The 17,091-nt window shown below is 43.0% G+C and overlaps 1 protein-coding gene across 2 annotated transcripts in view; it reads left to right on the plus strand.

The window, feature by feature from the left end:
• The window catches only part of usp40 (ubiquitin specific peptidase 40), a 30,135-nt gene extending 13,429 nt beyond the window's left edge, over nucleotides 1-16,706 (plus strand). For both annotated transcript variants that reach the window (XM_041263584.1, XM_041263585.1), the window contains exons 15-31: nucleotides 182-510; nucleotides 1,123-1,252; nucleotides 1,405-1,462; nucleotides 2,312-2,365; nucleotides 2,663-2,751; nucleotides 6,685-6,771; nucleotides 7,118-7,154; nucleotides 7,348-7,412; nucleotides 8,693-8,767; nucleotides 9,178-9,316; nucleotides 10,214-10,293; nucleotides 10,619-10,737; nucleotides 11,302-11,367; nucleotides 11,841-12,051; nucleotides 12,444-12,542; nucleotides 13,496-13,590; nucleotides 14,636-16,706. In XM_041263584.1, coding sequence (XP_041119518.1) covers nucleotides 182-510; nucleotides 1,123-1,252; nucleotides 1,405-1,462; nucleotides 2,312-2,365; nucleotides 2,663-2,751; nucleotides 6,685-6,771; nucleotides 7,118-7,154; nucleotides 7,348-7,412; nucleotides 8,693-8,767; nucleotides 9,178-9,316; nucleotides 10,214-10,293; nucleotides 10,619-10,737; nucleotides 11,302-11,367; nucleotides 11,841-12,051; nucleotides 12,444-12,542; nucleotides 13,496-13,590; nucleotides 14,636-14,750 — 1,848 coding nt within the window. In that variant the 3' untranslated portion in view covers nucleotides 14,751-16,706. The remainder of the gene's footprint in view (nucleotides 1-181; nucleotides 511-1,122; nucleotides 1,253-1,404; nucleotides 1,463-2,311; nucleotides 2,366-2,662; nucleotides 2,752-6,684; nucleotides 6,772-7,117; nucleotides 7,155-7,347; nucleotides 7,413-8,692; nucleotides 8,768-9,177; nucleotides 9,317-10,213; nucleotides 10,294-10,618; nucleotides 10,738-11,301; nucleotides 11,368-11,840; nucleotides 12,052-12,443; nucleotides 12,543-13,495; nucleotides 13,591-14,635) is intronic.
• The last annotated feature ends 385 nt before the right edge of the window (nucleotides 16,707-17,091 follow it).

The raw sequence follows: 17,091 nt of genomic DNA on the forward strand, positions 1-17,091 counted from the left end.
TTAGTCTCTCCTTCACTGTGGGAGAGGGGTGCAAGGATGTGACCTTAATTTTATAATGACGGCACGTGAAAACCAGTAGTAACTAGAGAGAGGTAGCTGAATCTTGATGTAAGATCCCTTTGATGACTGATTGTTTTTAGCGGATAATCACAAACCTGATGTCTCATCTTTTACCCCTCAGGTTTGCGGAAAGTCGGTGCGAGTGGGAGCGGAATCCCAGCCGGTGCTGCTGAGCATTGTGTGTCCTGCAGGGGGTGTTGGGGGCGAGGCGCTTCTCTCAGAAACTCCCCAGGGGTTCCCTGCAGACTGCAAGCTGGGGGAGGTGTGCGTGGAGCTGGCCCGACAGACAGGCTCTGAGCTGGGGGAGCTGCTGCTGTGTTGCTGGGAGGAGAAGCAGAGCCCACACTGGAGAGTCTACCCTCCTGCAGACCTGAACAAGACACTGAGCCAGCTGACACTGCGCGACGGGGACGCTCTGCTAATGCTGCACTCACAGGCGCTGGACTGCAGGTGAGACACATCCACAGCAAAAATCACTATGTTCATGTTCGTTCAGGTAACGGAATGTATAAACCACTGTCATAAAGATACCGTGCAGAGGAAAGGAATTAATCAATGACATTTGAAATAGTTAGCAACAGTGTGATTTCATCGGCCATTATTTCTTACATTTCTCTTGTCTGATTAATATCAAATCACTTTGATTTCGCTTCCTGATACTCCATAGTCGTGCGTCTGCCAATGTGAGCAAAATGTGTACAGTGAATTGTGAGATTAGAGTCCTAGGCAAGACCTGTTGACAAACAAATATATCTCCCAGTATGCACAGCGGTAGATATTTCAGTCAGAGAGATTAGCTGTTAAGGTACAGCTAAGGAACACGTACATGACAAATCAGTTGCATTTGACAACATATTTTCATTGTCAGCAGTAAAAATACGGCAGTCCTGGATGAAAGGAATATTCTCTTTTACTGTTTAATCACTTGGCACTCTGTTGTATATATGATGGCAACTGAGAGAAAGATAGCTTTTTTTTATATGAAATTAACACATTAACGGGAATAATTGAAAATCTGAGTATCTGCACAGCCCTGGTTATAAAGTTGGTCCTGCCCCACAGGCTGTTCACCCGGAATGGATACACGGTTACTGTGGGAACGCCCTTGGAATGCGGCTGGCTGCAGGTAGAATACTCCTCCCATCCACAAGAGGGCAGCAGAGTGGCTACAGTGCCTGCTGAAGGAGACACAGTGAGTGCAGTCTGTCTTACCAACTTAAAGATCACACTAATTCCTAACACCAAAAAACAAACCAGCAATTCTTCACATTGCTATATTTACAGTTAATATTACTTCCTCAGAAGTACTGTATGCTTATGTGTCCATATTTATTTCTCTTGCAGTTGCTATCTGAGATCAAGCAGAAGGCCATTGAAGAGCTGCAGCTTGTAGACCTGGCAGGTAGGCAGGGAGGTAGAGGGCAGCAGGGCTGGGGATAACATGACGCACATTCAAATGGTCTTTATTGGCATGACAAGTTGTACCGGATCTCATAGTATTTTAGTTTTTAGACGCAAGGTATTGACCCTGATTTACAGTAACTTCTGTAAATGTTTTGCCATTTGGGTTTTGCCATTTTATTTTTCTTACTCATAGCCCTTGCATCCTAAAATATATTGTTGCAGACATTTCAATTTATGAAACACATGAAATACTGTTTATTTCTTGCCTTTCAGACCAAAAAGGTACAATCCAGCACAAACTAACCCCTGTGGACAAATGTTGCCAAAGTTATATCTGTCTCTCTTTCTCTATCTGTCTATCTCTATTAAAAATATCAATACTAGTAGATGTATGGAAAGGCTTTTACTTCAAATAAGGAGGCTGCAAGCTACAGTATTATACTGTACAGAGATTTCTGCGACCTCTTTTCTCACAAAAAAGATTTTTAGATTTCCTTCGTCCTCTTTCATTAAGAAATCTATTTCTTGTTCTGTCAGCTGCTTGAAAGAATATTTGTCATTTCACTGTGTGTCTGCCTGTTTTAATCAGCAGTTTGTGGTCACTAATTCTGGATTGGGGTAGGATCTGCATATGTTTGGGGTTTTTTAATCTTGGTGTGAATTTCCTGTTAAGGGAATTGTAACAGTCTAATTTATTTTGAGTTGTAGTTTCTGCTTCCCAGTATGACTTCCTCTAGTTCGGTGTGTTTTCACTCTTGAGTTGTAGATAAATAATGAGTGTCTCTCTCTCTCTCTCTCTCTCTCTCTCTCTCTCTCTCTCTCTCACCCTCTCTCTTTATATATGCAGGAAGTGACTGCTGTCTCAGGCTGATGGACAGAAACTTGAAGCTCCTCCCTCCAGGTACCCCCCCCCCCCCCACAATCCCAGCAAGTATGGGGAGAGATGAATACATGCGGAACTCCCCCAGTGATTTTTAACCCACTTAGACCACATGCTAACTACATATGCCTGAATAGATCATCGTCTGCTTCTTAAATTTATGCAAAAGACCCCACCCTCCCCCCCTTTAAATAACCCATCCCAATATGGGTGGTTGAATACTTTACTTTTCTGAGTATCTGTCCAGCACAGGAGCGAGGTAAATGTTAATGCAGTAGACCAGCTTGGCTGTATTGACTCCGTGTCTTGTCTCTGCAGTGCGGGAGGATGTCAGTGTGAGAGAGGGGGGAGTGAAGCTCGCCAGCACCTTGTTTCTGTGTCACGGCCCGCCCCTCACAAACACACAGGTATGTAGCTCACCGTGCACGCGCACACAGGTACGCACCTCAACACACACGCGCTCAAACCCACAGGTATCCAGCTCACCACGGACAGACAGATCCACACATGCTCCCTCACTCACACAGTTGCAGTACGAGGCTCGTCCCCTCGTTGATTTATGATCCATGATATAACGCTGCAATTCAGACCACGTGGGACGCAGCAGAGGTCAAGTAGTGGGTTTCTTGTAAACATTGCAGGGTGTTCTGTAACACTAAGTTGTAAATGAACTGTAGTTGTGTGTTTCATATTTTTTATTTCTTTTGATGTAAAGTAAATGTTTGGAATTATTTAATTGCTGATTTTGTTTTTATATTTTATTGAACATAGGCTATTTAGTATCAGTGCTCACACTATTGAGATGTACCTGTCCTGGTCCTGCATGCACATAGTGAGTAAAAGTACTAAAGAGTCTGATCACTAGGTGGAGCTGACCTAGCTGGATATTTGTATAGTGCTGTTAGCAGGTAATTGCAATAAGAGCAATTCAGAATGAGTGCAAACATATCAAACAAAAACGTGAAGCTACTTTAACCCTTTCCCTTCAAATGAAATATTCATTTAATTACTTTTTTATTTTATTTTTTTCCCATTTGTCCAAAATACCTTTCAAAGCTTACCACAGTACATTTGCATGGTATTTTTTGTAGTTTTCCCCCCATGGTTATACTATTCATTTACCATAGTTTACAATATGTATTTATTTTTTAATATGCTTTATAATGCTTACCTGTTCTTTACCATTCTTTCACTGTGCTTTATTACACTTTGCTATGTTTTTCCTGTGGGGAAACTCTGATAAGGGGAAAAATGCACAGTTGTACGCTTAGTAATAGAAAGCCTTTATTATCTGACACCGTGATAACAACTGGTATAAGAAACGGTCTTGAAGCCCAGGTGTTAAACCTGGACAAAGAAAATAAAACCGAATCAAAATGGTTCAGAATAACGGACAAAAATTCAAAGGGCATAATAATAGGAGCATGCTATAGACCGCCAGATTCAGACGGTGAGCAAAATAATCTGTTATACAATGACATTAGAAATGCGTGTAGCAAAGGAGAAGCCATACTAATGGGGGATTTCAACTTCCCCCATATAAAATGTGAAAACCCGGTGGGTAGCACAAAGGATGAAATTGAAATGGTGGAAATGACAAATGACTGCTTCCTAACACAATTTGTCAAGGCACCGACTAGAGGGGAGGCAAGCCTCTATTCAGTCTTTTCAAATAACGAAGATAGAATAACTAAAACAGAGGTCAGAGAACCACTGGCAAACTCAGACCACAACATGGTCTCATTTGAATTGTTTTTTAAAGCCCCAAAAGTAATGACTAAAGCTAAGGTTTACAATTTTAGAAAAGCAAACTATGAAGGTATGAAACAGAGACTAACAGAAGTAGATTGGAGTAAAATAGAGCAAACACCCACAGAAGACGGATGGTTGTTCTTCAAAAATGTAGTAATAGAGGCGCAAAACAATTACATCCCTAAAGTAGACAAATCTAAATGTAAAACTAAATTGCCAAAATGGTTTAATAGATCAATTAAAAAAAATATTCAGCGAAAAAAGGCACTTTACAGAGCATTAAAAAAGGACCAAAAAGAAAGTACGCAGAAAGAGTACACAGAACTGCAAACGCAAGTCAAAAAGGAAGTTAGAAAGGCCAAGAGAGAAATAGAAATGAACATTGCTAAGGGAGCTAAAACCAATTCCAAAATGTTTTTCCAATATTACAACAGCAAGCGAACATTCAAAGAGGAGATTAAATGTTTAAGAGATACAAATGGCAAAATCGTAGATGAAGAAAAAAAATAGCAAATATATTAAATGATTACTTTTCACAAGTTTTTACAAAGGAAGATACTGACAACATGCCCCACATGTCATCCAGTTCCTATCCAGTTTTAAATAACTTTAGCATAACTGAGGCAGAAGTGTTAAAGGGACTAGGAGCTCTTAAAATAAACAAATCCCCTGGGCCGGATGAGATCCTCCCAATAGTACTCAAAGAAATGAAAGAAGTAATTTACAAACCGCTAACCAAGATCATGCAGCAGTCTCTTGACACAGGGGTGGTACCGACAGACTGGAAAATTGCAAACGTAATACCGATCCACAAAAAGGGAAACAAAACTGAACCAGGTAACTACAGACCAGTAAGCCTGACTTCTATTATATGCAGACTTATGGAAACTATAATAAGATCCAAAATGGAAAATTACCTATATGGTAACAGGGTCCTGGGAGACAGTCAACATGGTTTTAGGAAAGGGAGATCGTGTCTAACTAACTTGCTTGATTTTTTTGAGGATGCAACATTGATAATGGATAATTGCAAAGCATATGACATGGTTTATTTAGATTTCCAGAAAGCTTTTGACAAAGTCCCGCACAAAAGATTAATTCTCAAACTGAACGCAGTTGTGATTCAAGGAAACACATGTACATGGATTAGGGAGTGGTTAACATGTAGAAAACAGAAAGTACTTATTAGAGGAAAAACCTCAGAATGGAGTGTGGTAACCAGTGGTGTACCACAGGGATCAGTATTAGGTCCTCTGCTATTCCTAATCTACATTAATGATTTAGATTCTGATATAATAAGCAAACTTGTTAAATTTGCAGACGACACAAAAGTAGGAGGAGTGGCAAACACTGTTGCAGCAGCAAAGGTCATTCAAAATGATCTAGACAAGATTCAGAACTGGGCAGACACATGGCAAATGACATTTAATAGAGAAAAGTGTAAGGTACTGCATGCAGGAAATAAAAATGTACATTATAAATATCATATGGGAGATACAGAAATTGGAGAAGGAAAAAGACCTAGGAGTTTTTGTTGACTCAGAAATGTCTTCATCTAGACAATGTGGGGAAGCTATAAAAAAGGCTAACAAGATGCTCGGATACATTGTGAAAAGTGTTGAATTTAAATCAAGGGAAGTAATGTTAAAACTGTACAATGCACTAGTAAGACCTCATCTTGAATATTGTGTGCAGTTCTGGTCACCTCGTTATAAAAAGGATATTGCTGCTCTAGAAAGAGTGCAAAGAAGAGCGACCAGAATTATTCCGGGCTTAAAAGGCATGTCATATGCAGACAGGCTAAAAGAATTGAATCTGTTCAGTCTTGAACAAAGAAGACTACGTGGCGACCTAATTCAAGCATTCAAAATTCTAAAAGGTATTGACAGTGTCGACCCAAGGGACTTTTTCAGCCTGAAAAAAGAAACAAGGACCAGGGGTCACAAATGGAGATTAGACAAAGGGGCATTCAGAACAGAAAATAGGAGGCACTTTTTTACACAGAGAATTGTGAGGGTCTGGAATCAACTCCCCTGTAATGTTGTTGAAGCTGACACCCTGGGATCCTTCAAGAAGCTGCTTGATGAGATTTTGGGATCAATAAGCTGCTAACAACCAAACGAGCAAGATGGGCCGAATGGCCTCCTCTCGTTTGTAAACTTTCTTATGTTCTTATATATATTCGTATGAGCTTAACATGCAGCCTCCAGCACTAAGTATTCCCATGTGGTCTCCCGTCCAAGTACTATCCAAGCCCAACATTGCTTTGCTTAAGCATTGCATGGTAATTTCGATTTGAAGAGCTTTTTGCCGTCAGAGACGTTGCCCAGGGGTCACTACAAGGAAGTAGCTCTTCTTGACCCCTATAACAACTGGTGACCCACCTTCAAAACTAGTCTCACAGCACTTCCAGAAGAACTGTGCCAAATACAAAACGCCTAACTCTTCATGTGTGTTTGGACCCTGGAAATCTCGCCTGCTGTGTGGAATCAGTGTTCCCTATTGTGTGTGTGTGTGTGTGTGTGTGTGTGTGTGTGTGCGCGTGTTGAAGGGAATTTAATTCCTCACCTGTCTCTTGTGTATTTCAGCTGTTCCTGTACTACACCATGGGGTCCAACCCCCAGGATGGTCCTGAGATGGAGATGGTGGTGGAGGAGAGCACTACCGTGAGAGAGGTGAGGAGGCCAGAGAACCAGAGGAACAGAGAACCAGGCATAGGGTCAGAGACTGGCATATATAGGGAAATTATTCTAGAAATCACGCATGTTATGCACTGCCAAGCTCCTTGCAAATTGGACAAGATACACATGTTAATGTAAACATGCATTTTCATTAAAGTGTAATGTGGCAGTCTTATATACATGTTTTCCATTTCCTCTAAAGTAAATCAGTGATATCTATAGCAAGATTTAGCTCTTGCTGGCTCAGTGGAATTTCTGTTGCACATTAATGCAGTGGCTGTTGATAACCATTACAAAACATCACAAACCACCTGATCAATTGATTGCTTTTCCTATTCAGTGTCTGAAGCAGATGCTGGAAATCGCTGGTCTAGAAGGTAGGTGTTTAGCTATTGTCTGTCCGTATCTTTGTCAATGGTATGTCTGTGTATCTGTCTTTCTGTATGTGTCAGTGTGTGTGTGTGATGGTGTATATGGCTGCAAACTGTTCAAGCCAAAGCTCTGCATCTTGCTGGAGAGTGTTGTCTGTCAGTGTCAGTAACCTAACATCATGCTGTTTGCTTCATGCAGGAGAGTGCTGGCACTTAAGGAAAATGGACTGGTGCTATGAACTAGGGGACCCACTGAGCGAGGAGGTGAGTGGAAAGTCTGTGTATAGTCACATCTGAAAGGATACAGCTTGCAGTTCCATTATAATCAAGGGTTTACTGACCCCTTCCTTGTTTATTAGAGTTGTAAAGGGTAAAGCTAAAAATAATGCAGAAGGGGCCAGGTGGGCTAGTTCATCAGCCTCTCCTGCCTTTCACCTTTCTGTGGATGCCTTGATTCCAATCTTGGGGGCTAGGTGTGCTAGTGGGTTAAGGTTAACCCTTTGCAGTCAATTTGTTCAGCGCTTGTCAGGCGCGTCAGGTCCAATTTATTTACACACATGCTGTTTTTATTTTACACGCGCTGTTTAATTTTTTTTTCAGAGTAAAACAGGTTTAAAAGGCAGTGCATGGGAAAAGGACACTCAGTTCTGCCTCTCCAGCCAAGCCCCACCCCTTGTTCACTGTATTTTTCACATACTTCTTTGTAAACGTGCATACTGATAAATCCTCGCCTGATCACTTGTTTTATCACTAAACTCCTCAATAATGCGATCCAAGTCATTATTTTATTACTCTAACATCTCAAAAAGCTCTACAAATGTCTGATATTCTTTGAGCGCTGGATGCGGAAGCAGCTATCGCCTTTATTTGTCTGTTATCTGTGTGGAGGCTGTGTGGTCCAGTGGTTAAAGAAACAGGCTTGTAACTAGCCGCTGACTCATTGTGTGACCCTGAGCAAGTCACTAAACCTCCTTTTGTGCTCCGTCTTTCGGGTGAGACGTTATTGTAAGTGACTCTGCAACTGATGCATAGTTCAGACCCTAGTCTCGTGTTTTGTAAAGCGCTTTGATGGTGGTCCGCTATGAAACGCGCTATATAAAAATTAAGATTATTATTATTATTATTAATAATAATAATAATAATAATAATAATAATAATAATAATAATAATAATAATAATAATAATATTATCTCTGTGGTGCAGGGGCTATCTGTATTGCACAGATACGCCCCTTTTTTTCCCAGCTTCATTCGGTCTCACTCGGCCATTGAAAGGTTTTCTCTGCTTTTTCCGGAGAAAAAACAACTAGAGACCTGTGCTTTTGCGACTTTTTGATGATGTCGGACAGGAAAGGGAAAATCATAATGTCGCACCTGGTCTTGACATAGGACCGCAAAGGGTTAAAGCACTAGACCAGCCTTTACCTTTCTCTGGAGTTCTGGGTTCCAATCTGGGGGTGCGGTGGTGCAGTGGGTTAATGCACTAGACCGGCCTGTCCGGGGTATCGCAGGGTTGGTGACTGTGTGCTGTGTGTTTCTTGACAGGATGCCTCGCTGGCAGAGCTGCAGATCAGCAGTGGAGACACCCTGGTGCTGACAGAGGGACGACTGCCCCCCAAGGTACAGCAAACACAACCACATGAACTCCCACACCCTCACTTTGCATCAAGTTTTATACAGCATGTGCAGTGTATTACATTATTTAATATGCGGTCTATTACATTAGCCCCTTTTACACTGGCACTCCTACCTGAGTCCCGACCTGTGTTCTGCATACCTGGTTCTAACCCAGGTCGGCAGTGACCCACCTCAGGATGTAGGTCGACACACTTTGACCTAGGTCGAGCGAGACAAATATGGGCATTCGTAAGCAGACAGAGTAACAAACGGCCACGCCTATGTTAAGGTTTCAGATCAGCAAGGAACATTTCTGTTTATTCTGTTTAGCCAAATTTGTGTTGAGACACAGGATCACATGGCTAGCTTCACTTCACCTCCCCTCCTGCTATCTGACTCTCTCTCTCTTGCAGGGTTTCCTTAAGCTGCCAGTCTGGCTCTTTGCGTCTCTGAAAAACGGAGTTCACTCGGAGACAGGGAGAGACGGGGAGAGAGAGACAGAGCTGAACAACATCACTGAGCAGATCTGTGTGCACAGCATCTCCACTGCAGGTGAGATGGGGAGAGAGAAGGAAATGAGAAAGAGGGAGATGAGAAAGAGGGAGACGGGGAGAGAGACAGAGACAAAGCTGAACAACATTACTGAGCAGATCTGTGAGCACAGCATCTCCACTACAGGAGGCAGGGGGAGAGAGGGAGATGGGGAAAGAGGGACACAGGTCGAGAGAGAGACTGAGACGAAGCTGAACAACATCACTGAGCATATCTGTGAGCACAGCATCTCCACTGCAGGTGAGATGGGGAGAAAGACCAAAACAAAGCTGAACAACATTACTGAGCAGATCTGTGAGCACAGCATCTCCACTGCAGGTCAGACTGTGGGGGAGAGAGGCATGGAGAAACAGGGAGAGAGTCAGAGACAGAGCTAAGTAACATCACTGAGCAGATCTATGAGCACAGCATCTCCACTGCAGGTGAGACAGGGGGGAGAGAGAGGGAGATGGGAAAGAGGGACACAGGGTGAGAGAGAGAGACCGAGACAAAGCCAAATAACATCACTGAGCAGATCTGTGAGCATAGCATCTCCACTGCAGGTGTGATGGGGAGAGAGAGGGAGACCTCACAGTGCCAGACTCAACAGGTACAGATGAAACTCTCTACAGTATTGGCATTATAGGTTTTAAATAATAAAGTTGCACAAAGGAATTGTGACATAAAAAAATTCAATTAGAGCAAAACAAAACAAAACAAATATCCAGAGTTTTGTTGCTGTTTGACGGTGTGCTAATTGAGGGAGGCTCTGTGTGTGTGGTGTGTGGTAGTGCGAAGTTCTGGTCCTCATCGCTGCTCTGTGTCTCTCTGCTGTATGACTGTGCTGATTGAGGGAGCCCCTGTGTGTGTGGCAGTGCAGAGTTCTGCTCCTCATCACTGCTCTGTGTGTCTCTGTAGAGTCCTCAGAAGCAGCTTTGCAGTACGTGGGAGGCGTAGAGATCTCAGGGGAGGCCACACTGGAAGATCTGAAGACACAGGTAGGGGGGTCCAATTGAAATGTCTGCACCCTTTGGGTTCGGTTACTAATGAAAAGCTAAAAGCTTGCCTCTGGTTTCAAATTACCCTGATAAGCACAGGCTTGAGGCACAGACTGAACTGCTCCCTCCCTCACCACCTGAGATAAAGGGTGCGCCCTCCATTCCTGGGTAGGCTTTAGGCATGGAGATTGAACTGCTCCCTCCCTCACCCCCTCCACTGTAGGGCAGGTTTGAGTCTGGTGATTGAGCTGCACGTTGTTGGGTAAGAATAGCCCCTGGTATCAGCAGTTTTTGTTCACTGCCCCGCCCCCTCTCTGTGTCTCAGGTCCTGACGCTGCCCGGCCTCCCTGATCTGTGGGTCCCATCACCAGGGTTCCTGCGAGTCTGGGTGCTGGAGAGCAAGCGCCCCTGCAGGATCCTGAGAGGAAACCAGCAGCACATCAAGTAGGTGACCAGCAACCAGTCCTGTCTGCAGCACTTCAACAGTATCTCTGCTTGAATACTCAGGGCTTCAGATAACAGTAATAGGGCAGTTTGCATACGAGGACCATCGGTTAAGTAATAATAAAAAAAACGTTTGTGTTCTCTTAGTGTGCCAGGAGAGGTTTTTTTTTTTGTTTTGTTTCTTCTGCACTGCATGATCCTTGTTCTAAAGTCTGCATGTCTAAATGCTGGTCCTCTTTTGGACCAGCGCACCACTCGTTTGATTCCCTGCTTTCACCTCAACACAACAACCTGCTGAAGACACTAGTGATTAGTTTTTTCAATGCCCCTGCATTCCGTTTCATTTTCATGTATTCTGGAATGAAGGCATGTCCATGGCAACGGAGCGGTGCATTCTCTAATGTTCACACATGCAAAGATCTCCAATAGTCCTCTTCTGGGAGCCAGACTGCTTTTTAAAATGTGCAATTCTCACTGTCTGCTGAAGCGCCAATCAAAATTACAAACATGATCTCGGTTTAAACTGCAGCTTTCTCTTCTCTCTCCCTCTATTTCTCTCTGCAGCAGTTTAAAGCTGGGCAGCGGGACTGAGATCGCCATCCAGGCCCTGGCGAAGGAGGAGAACTTGGGGTGAGTCTTGAACGTTTTGCAGCTGCTCTCACTGGTGTGCTGAAGAAGGCACTAACCGAAAAAGTTTCTTATAGTTTGTATAAGGCACAATTAGATGTTGGTTTTTACAATGCCCCCTTTTAATCATTTATAGTTGTGAACATTTGAATAGATCCCACTATATTTTAAAGTGTAGTGAGCTCTTGTAAAGGTGTGTCTGCACTGCTCTGTGCATGAGATCTCACAGTTTGATCCATTCCTGGTTTTACTAGGAGTCTAATAAGACACACCGGAGCTTGCTACCTACACACTGTGGCTAATAAACACTTGGAGTAAAACCTGGAATGTATGAAACTGCTATACAACAGGAGTCCGACTTCCATTCCTTATAGGGATGTATTGTAGACATGTGTTAAGCCCTGCCTAGGTCTTTTCCTAGGCCCCAGGAGCCAGACAGGTAGTGCCCTCCTGTTAAGCCCTGTCTGCACTCCCAGGCTCCAGGAGCTGCTGCTGTACCTGCAGGTGGGAGTTCCTGGGGAGCGGCTGTACTACCCAGCGGAGGAACTGGTCTGGGACACCAGTAGAGACAGCAGCTCCCAGGCCCTTCGCCAGGCCATTGCCAGCCACTACTCCCTGCCCCCCGACAAGACTCTCATCGCCAAGTACTGCCCAGACAAAAGCCACTGGATGCCCATCTCTAGCTGGGTGAGTGTGCTAGGAACCAGGTAGCCAGGCTGCAGCCACTGTCCGTTCAAATCGGAGACGGGCTGGTTTTAAAAGCTTTTACCCTTTGGAGTGGAAAGAATAACCTGAAATGAACAACCAAACTTACTTTTATATACCTCAGTTTCAAAAAAATTGAGTAATTTAATCTATGAAGAGGCTTTGAAATTCAGCCCCAGTCTGTATTACACACTAAGCAGAGTTCAGAATGTTCATCAGTGTTTCTGGGTAAAAGTGAATCTTTTAAAGTACCTGTTGGCTACAGAATTGTCTCGCATATATTTAGCTTTATGCTTTTTAAGCCCAGTAGGTGTTTTTTTTTTTTTGATTTTTATAACTTAGTAATGGTGTATTTTTCTATATGTTTTTTTTAGAGCCAGCAAGTGTCGAGGAAAAAGAAGAAAAAACGGCAGCCCGAGAGCCTGCAGGGGGCGCCCTTTCACCTGCGGGATGGAGACTTGATCGGGATCAAGGTGAGCAGGGCTGCCTGCTTAGTGCTTATCCAACAGACTCAAGCTGGGGGACACCTTACACGCAGCCAGCAGCTTCAAATGTCATTTCATTTCTTTTTTACATTTCCATCACTATTCTGAGTGGTTCTTGGTTCTGTTGCTCCAGTGAGTTGCTAATTATTTTTCTCCAAATTCTTAGAGCTGGTTTGAGCTTGACTGGATTATCCGAAGTGCCAGGCACTGAAAAACCTTCCTCATTCCATTCCTGCGCTACATTTGATATAGACAGATATGACATTGTCTTAGGATCGAAATAAAACGAGGAAGGCTGTACCCAGCACTTAGGATTCTCCAGACAAGCTCAAAGCAGGTCAAAGCCAGGTCAAGGATGATTTAGAGAAAAATAGTAATAATATTAGAGCAACAGAACCACTGAGAATGACTGTAAACACCGTTGATGTCACCATTGACAGACAGCGGGATTGAGATTTAAAATGTGACCAAATTTGTGTACTGTCAATGCAATGTGGTTGTTTGTTTTAAAAGAAAGAAAATAATGAAAGAAAACAAAGGACAACCACATTGCATTGACAGTACGCAGATGCGTTCACATTTTTAATCCAAACCTGTCAAAATGACTACCGTGGGGGTTTTAGTGTTAATTAATGACACTTTTTAAATATTGTCACGCAAGAATTTGAAGTGAAAGGTAGTGTCTCGAACTTGAAACACTCAAACACTGAGGTATATCTAATGTTTGTGCAGTGTGCAGAACTCTGCAGCTCCTACTTCAACAAACCCCAGGGCTGGAGATCAGCTCACTGGCTCTTATGTGATTTTTAAAGAGCTCATGTTAGTTCTACAGTCTCTAGAAATACTCGCTGCACAATCAGTCTGTCACTGTGTAAGGAATCGAGCCAGACTATTGACAATGTTATGGCAGGTGTTTCTTTCTTTCTCCTCTCTTCGGTCAGAACCTCTTGATTGACAGCAACCGAGACTTCAGCACGGAGAGAGACGATGCTGAGAAAGAGAAGCTGAGACGGGAGGCTGAGGACAAAAAGAAAAGGTGCTGCAGGAATTGCACTCTCTCACTCCTCCACACTCACAAACTGTCAGTGTGGTGCCAGTCCTCTGCACTCACAAACCTGCCTCACTCTCAGTGTGGTACCAGTCCTGGTAGTCGCCATCATCTTGCCCAGTGTGTTGAATCTGTGTTCAAATAATCCACAGCTTCCGGTTCAACACCTATTCAGTACAGATCCTTGCTGATCCATTGGTGGTCGTGTCTCCTAACCCTAACCCTTGCTACCCAGTGTGTTTGCATCAAACACTCAAACCGCAACAAAAGCGTCTTATCAAAACTGACAGCAACTGCTTGCATTTGTTTTCAAGCTTTTGATGAAGCAAAAATAAGTCAAGGGTAATCCTGTTCAGGGTCCCCAAGTGTCTCCCCTGGTGAAAGCACAGCTTCATGCTGTGTAGGGTGAGTCATACAGTCAAGGAGTGCAGGTTTCCATTGCTGGTCTTTGCTGGGGTTGGCTGTGTAGCTCCTGCTAGTTAGGGGGGCAAGACCAGCAGAGATTGTTTCTCATCACGCTACAGCGGACCCTACCGGCCAGGCACTCCATGAGCTCAGGCGGACACCTGCAGGGCTGGCCTTTTTCTCCAGAGGCCGAAAGCACACGACACCCGGTCATGGGATCGGAGAACGCCCACTGAACCTTCAGTTCTCCTAAGTTGTGTGGGGAATATTGGACACAATTGGACGCTCTAAATTGGGGAGAAAAACGGGAATAAAATAATTGGGCACTCAAAAAAAAAAAAAAAAAAAAAAAAAAAAAAAAAAAAGTGTATCCTGTTCAAACCCTGTTCCGCTTTGTTGTATGTTTCTTTCACAAATCTAGAGCTGTTAACATGGTCAGCCCTGATTTTCCTTGGTTACCCATTGCCAGACCATGCTTGGTATATGGCACTGCAACCACACTATGTTCTGCTCACACACACTGTTATTGTTAGCACTTCACAAGCAGCCATTGTTACACCAGGAATGAGCAGTAAACAGTCCGGTCTGTGGTAACCTAGTTTATTGAGTGTGTCCCTTCTCTCTCCAGCAAGGGGCAGGGTGTGCGCTTTCACAGCGACGAAGCTGTCACTGATAAGAAGCCTCCTACACAAAACAGAAGACCGGAGGTCCCGCTCTCCATCAATGTGGGGGTCTTCAGATAACACAGCCCCTCGCCTACAGCAGTGCAACCCCCCTCAATAGTGCCATAGTTCTGAGCTAAAGAGAACTCAGACCTGCAGCTGGATTTGAGAAGCTGATTGCAGTGTGACCAATCCGCTCAGCCCCACGCCTTCACTGTGCTTTGTAAGTCTTTGCTGCTACTGCCTCTGCTGCAGGTATTGTACTTGGCGAATATGATCACATGAACCCCGATTAGAGCAAATGTAAAACACTGACCCGCTTCACCACAGCCAAAGCTACCTTTTCTGCTGTGCCACAGTCACAACAGAAACATTATATTGTCTGTTTTTTTTTATCAATTTCCAACCACATAAGAAACTACTGATCCAATCCAGGTGAAACACAAGTAATAGCGCCTACAAATAAGTGCATAACAAAAATGATTTCTCAAGTAAGAGTTTTTTTATACATTGAGTGTTACACTGCGATCAGTGAGTTCAGACGGGTCAGGCATTGTAATTCCACTCCACATCCGTACCCTCCTTCATAAAGAGATCGGAATAGGAAGGAATGGTTGTTTATTTCTAGGTTACAATGTGCTGTTGCAACCTTTTAACATTATAAGGAAGCGGAGACCTGTGGTCGGTGATGTCTGGATGGAACTGTTAAACTATACTGATAGTTGACCACAGTGGTGGGTGTGCCTCTGCAAACTGAAAGGGGCAGAAGCAAGTCGGCAGGGGGAAAGCATGTGCTTATATTTGCTTTAATACGGTACAAGGGAGTTCTGACAAAGCTTTATGTGCCAGATAGAAAGCTCTAGTATTGAGTTCCACATTAATATACCAGGGCTGCTACTGAGGAGAACACACTCCTAACCAGACTGAAACGTGAGAGGTGTTGTGTGGTTTCCTGAATCTTTACTGACAGATACTGTATCTACCCCTGCCATTTCATTGTCTACAGAATCACTATTGTCCAAACTCCAACCAAATAACTCTTTAGTTAACATCGAATGCACTCGGTCACAAACTGAGGCGAAACTTAAAAGAAACTAAGTCAAGTAGACTTCTTTAGCCAAAACGTTGGACTGCTTGATGTGGTGGGTTTTTTTTTTTTTTGTATGTTTTGCTCTGCTCTTAACAGCCACGCTGGGGGAGTGTAGAGGGTGAGAACCTTAGCCATTTAGGATTAGGCCTGCACAGTATAAGCTGCAGGGTAGGATCCAGGATTCCTTGCTCTACGGACTGAAAGTGAAAGCAACACAAAGTGGAAAAGCCTGTACACACAAGAAATATGACAAATAGGAGAAATGGAAGAGGTGATCTTTTTTTTCTTCAAAGGCGGGGGGGGGCCTTTATATTTAAAAAAAAAAAAAAAAAAAGATTTTAATTTCTTTTTCAAAAATTAAAAAATGTGTATTAAACAAGTGCTGACCAAGTCTTTAAAACCCCATTGAAATTCAACTCTAATGTTATGTTTTTTTTTTTTTTATAAACATTCCTAGTTCTACACTAGGTCTTTCGTGAGTTGCCATTGTTGTTGCTTGCTGGTATCTGTGCTTCCTCTATGAGCCTCACCCCTGTCTCTACTGCAGATTAAACTTCAACATTATGGATCAATTATTTATTTTAGGATTTGGTAACGAAAGTTAATGAACCTGCCAAAACTTTTGTCACATATACACACTGAAATGTTAAGTTGAATATCACCATAGAATACTAAAAAGTGGGTGGATTTTAATATTTTTTCACAGTAAAAATTGCTTCACTTGTTTGAGATTTTTGTTCAACCAAATGGCATTACATATTGATGTAATCTAAATGAATGCACTACAAGATGACGATTTCTAGTTTTGGTGATAATCGAGATGGTAGCCTAGTGGCTCCTTTTCAGTTTGCATTGAATCTTCAGTTTCAGAAGCAGCGCTGTCATCTCTTGATCACTGACAAATAAGCGTGTAACAAATTATATTATAATAAAGGTGGTTTATAAAATGTGTTTGTTACATTGCTTAATCACAAGCAACAAATCTCCCAAGGCATCCCCATCGCTGTACCTATAGCCTCTGTAGTTTAAACAGAAGTCCATTGACAGACTGGGAAGGCGTTTCTGCAGTGATCGCACCTCAGAACTGATCTGGGGATCGTTAACAAGAAAAGCACAAAGATTTACTGTTGGAAACTCTACGGCCGTGCACTCAATTCTTAAGTAAGCTTGAGGCACTCCTTTTTAATAATAATAATTATATATATATATATGTGTGTGTGTGTTTAAAGTAAATCTGCAACCTGGCCTGCAGGCAAATGCAAGTACACAGAGATTCTGTACCTGCATTGATCCTGGATAAGAATGTGAACACAGCCACTGTGAACTGACCCC

The sequence above is a fragment of the Polyodon spathula genome, chromosome 11, assembly GCF_017654505.1.
Source record: "Polyodon spathula isolate WHYD16114869_AA chromosome 11, ASM1765450v1, whole genome shotgun sequence".
NCBI classification, from domain to species: Eukaryota; Metazoa; Chordata; class Actinopteri; order Acipenseriformes; family Polyodontidae; genus Polyodon; species Polyodon spathula.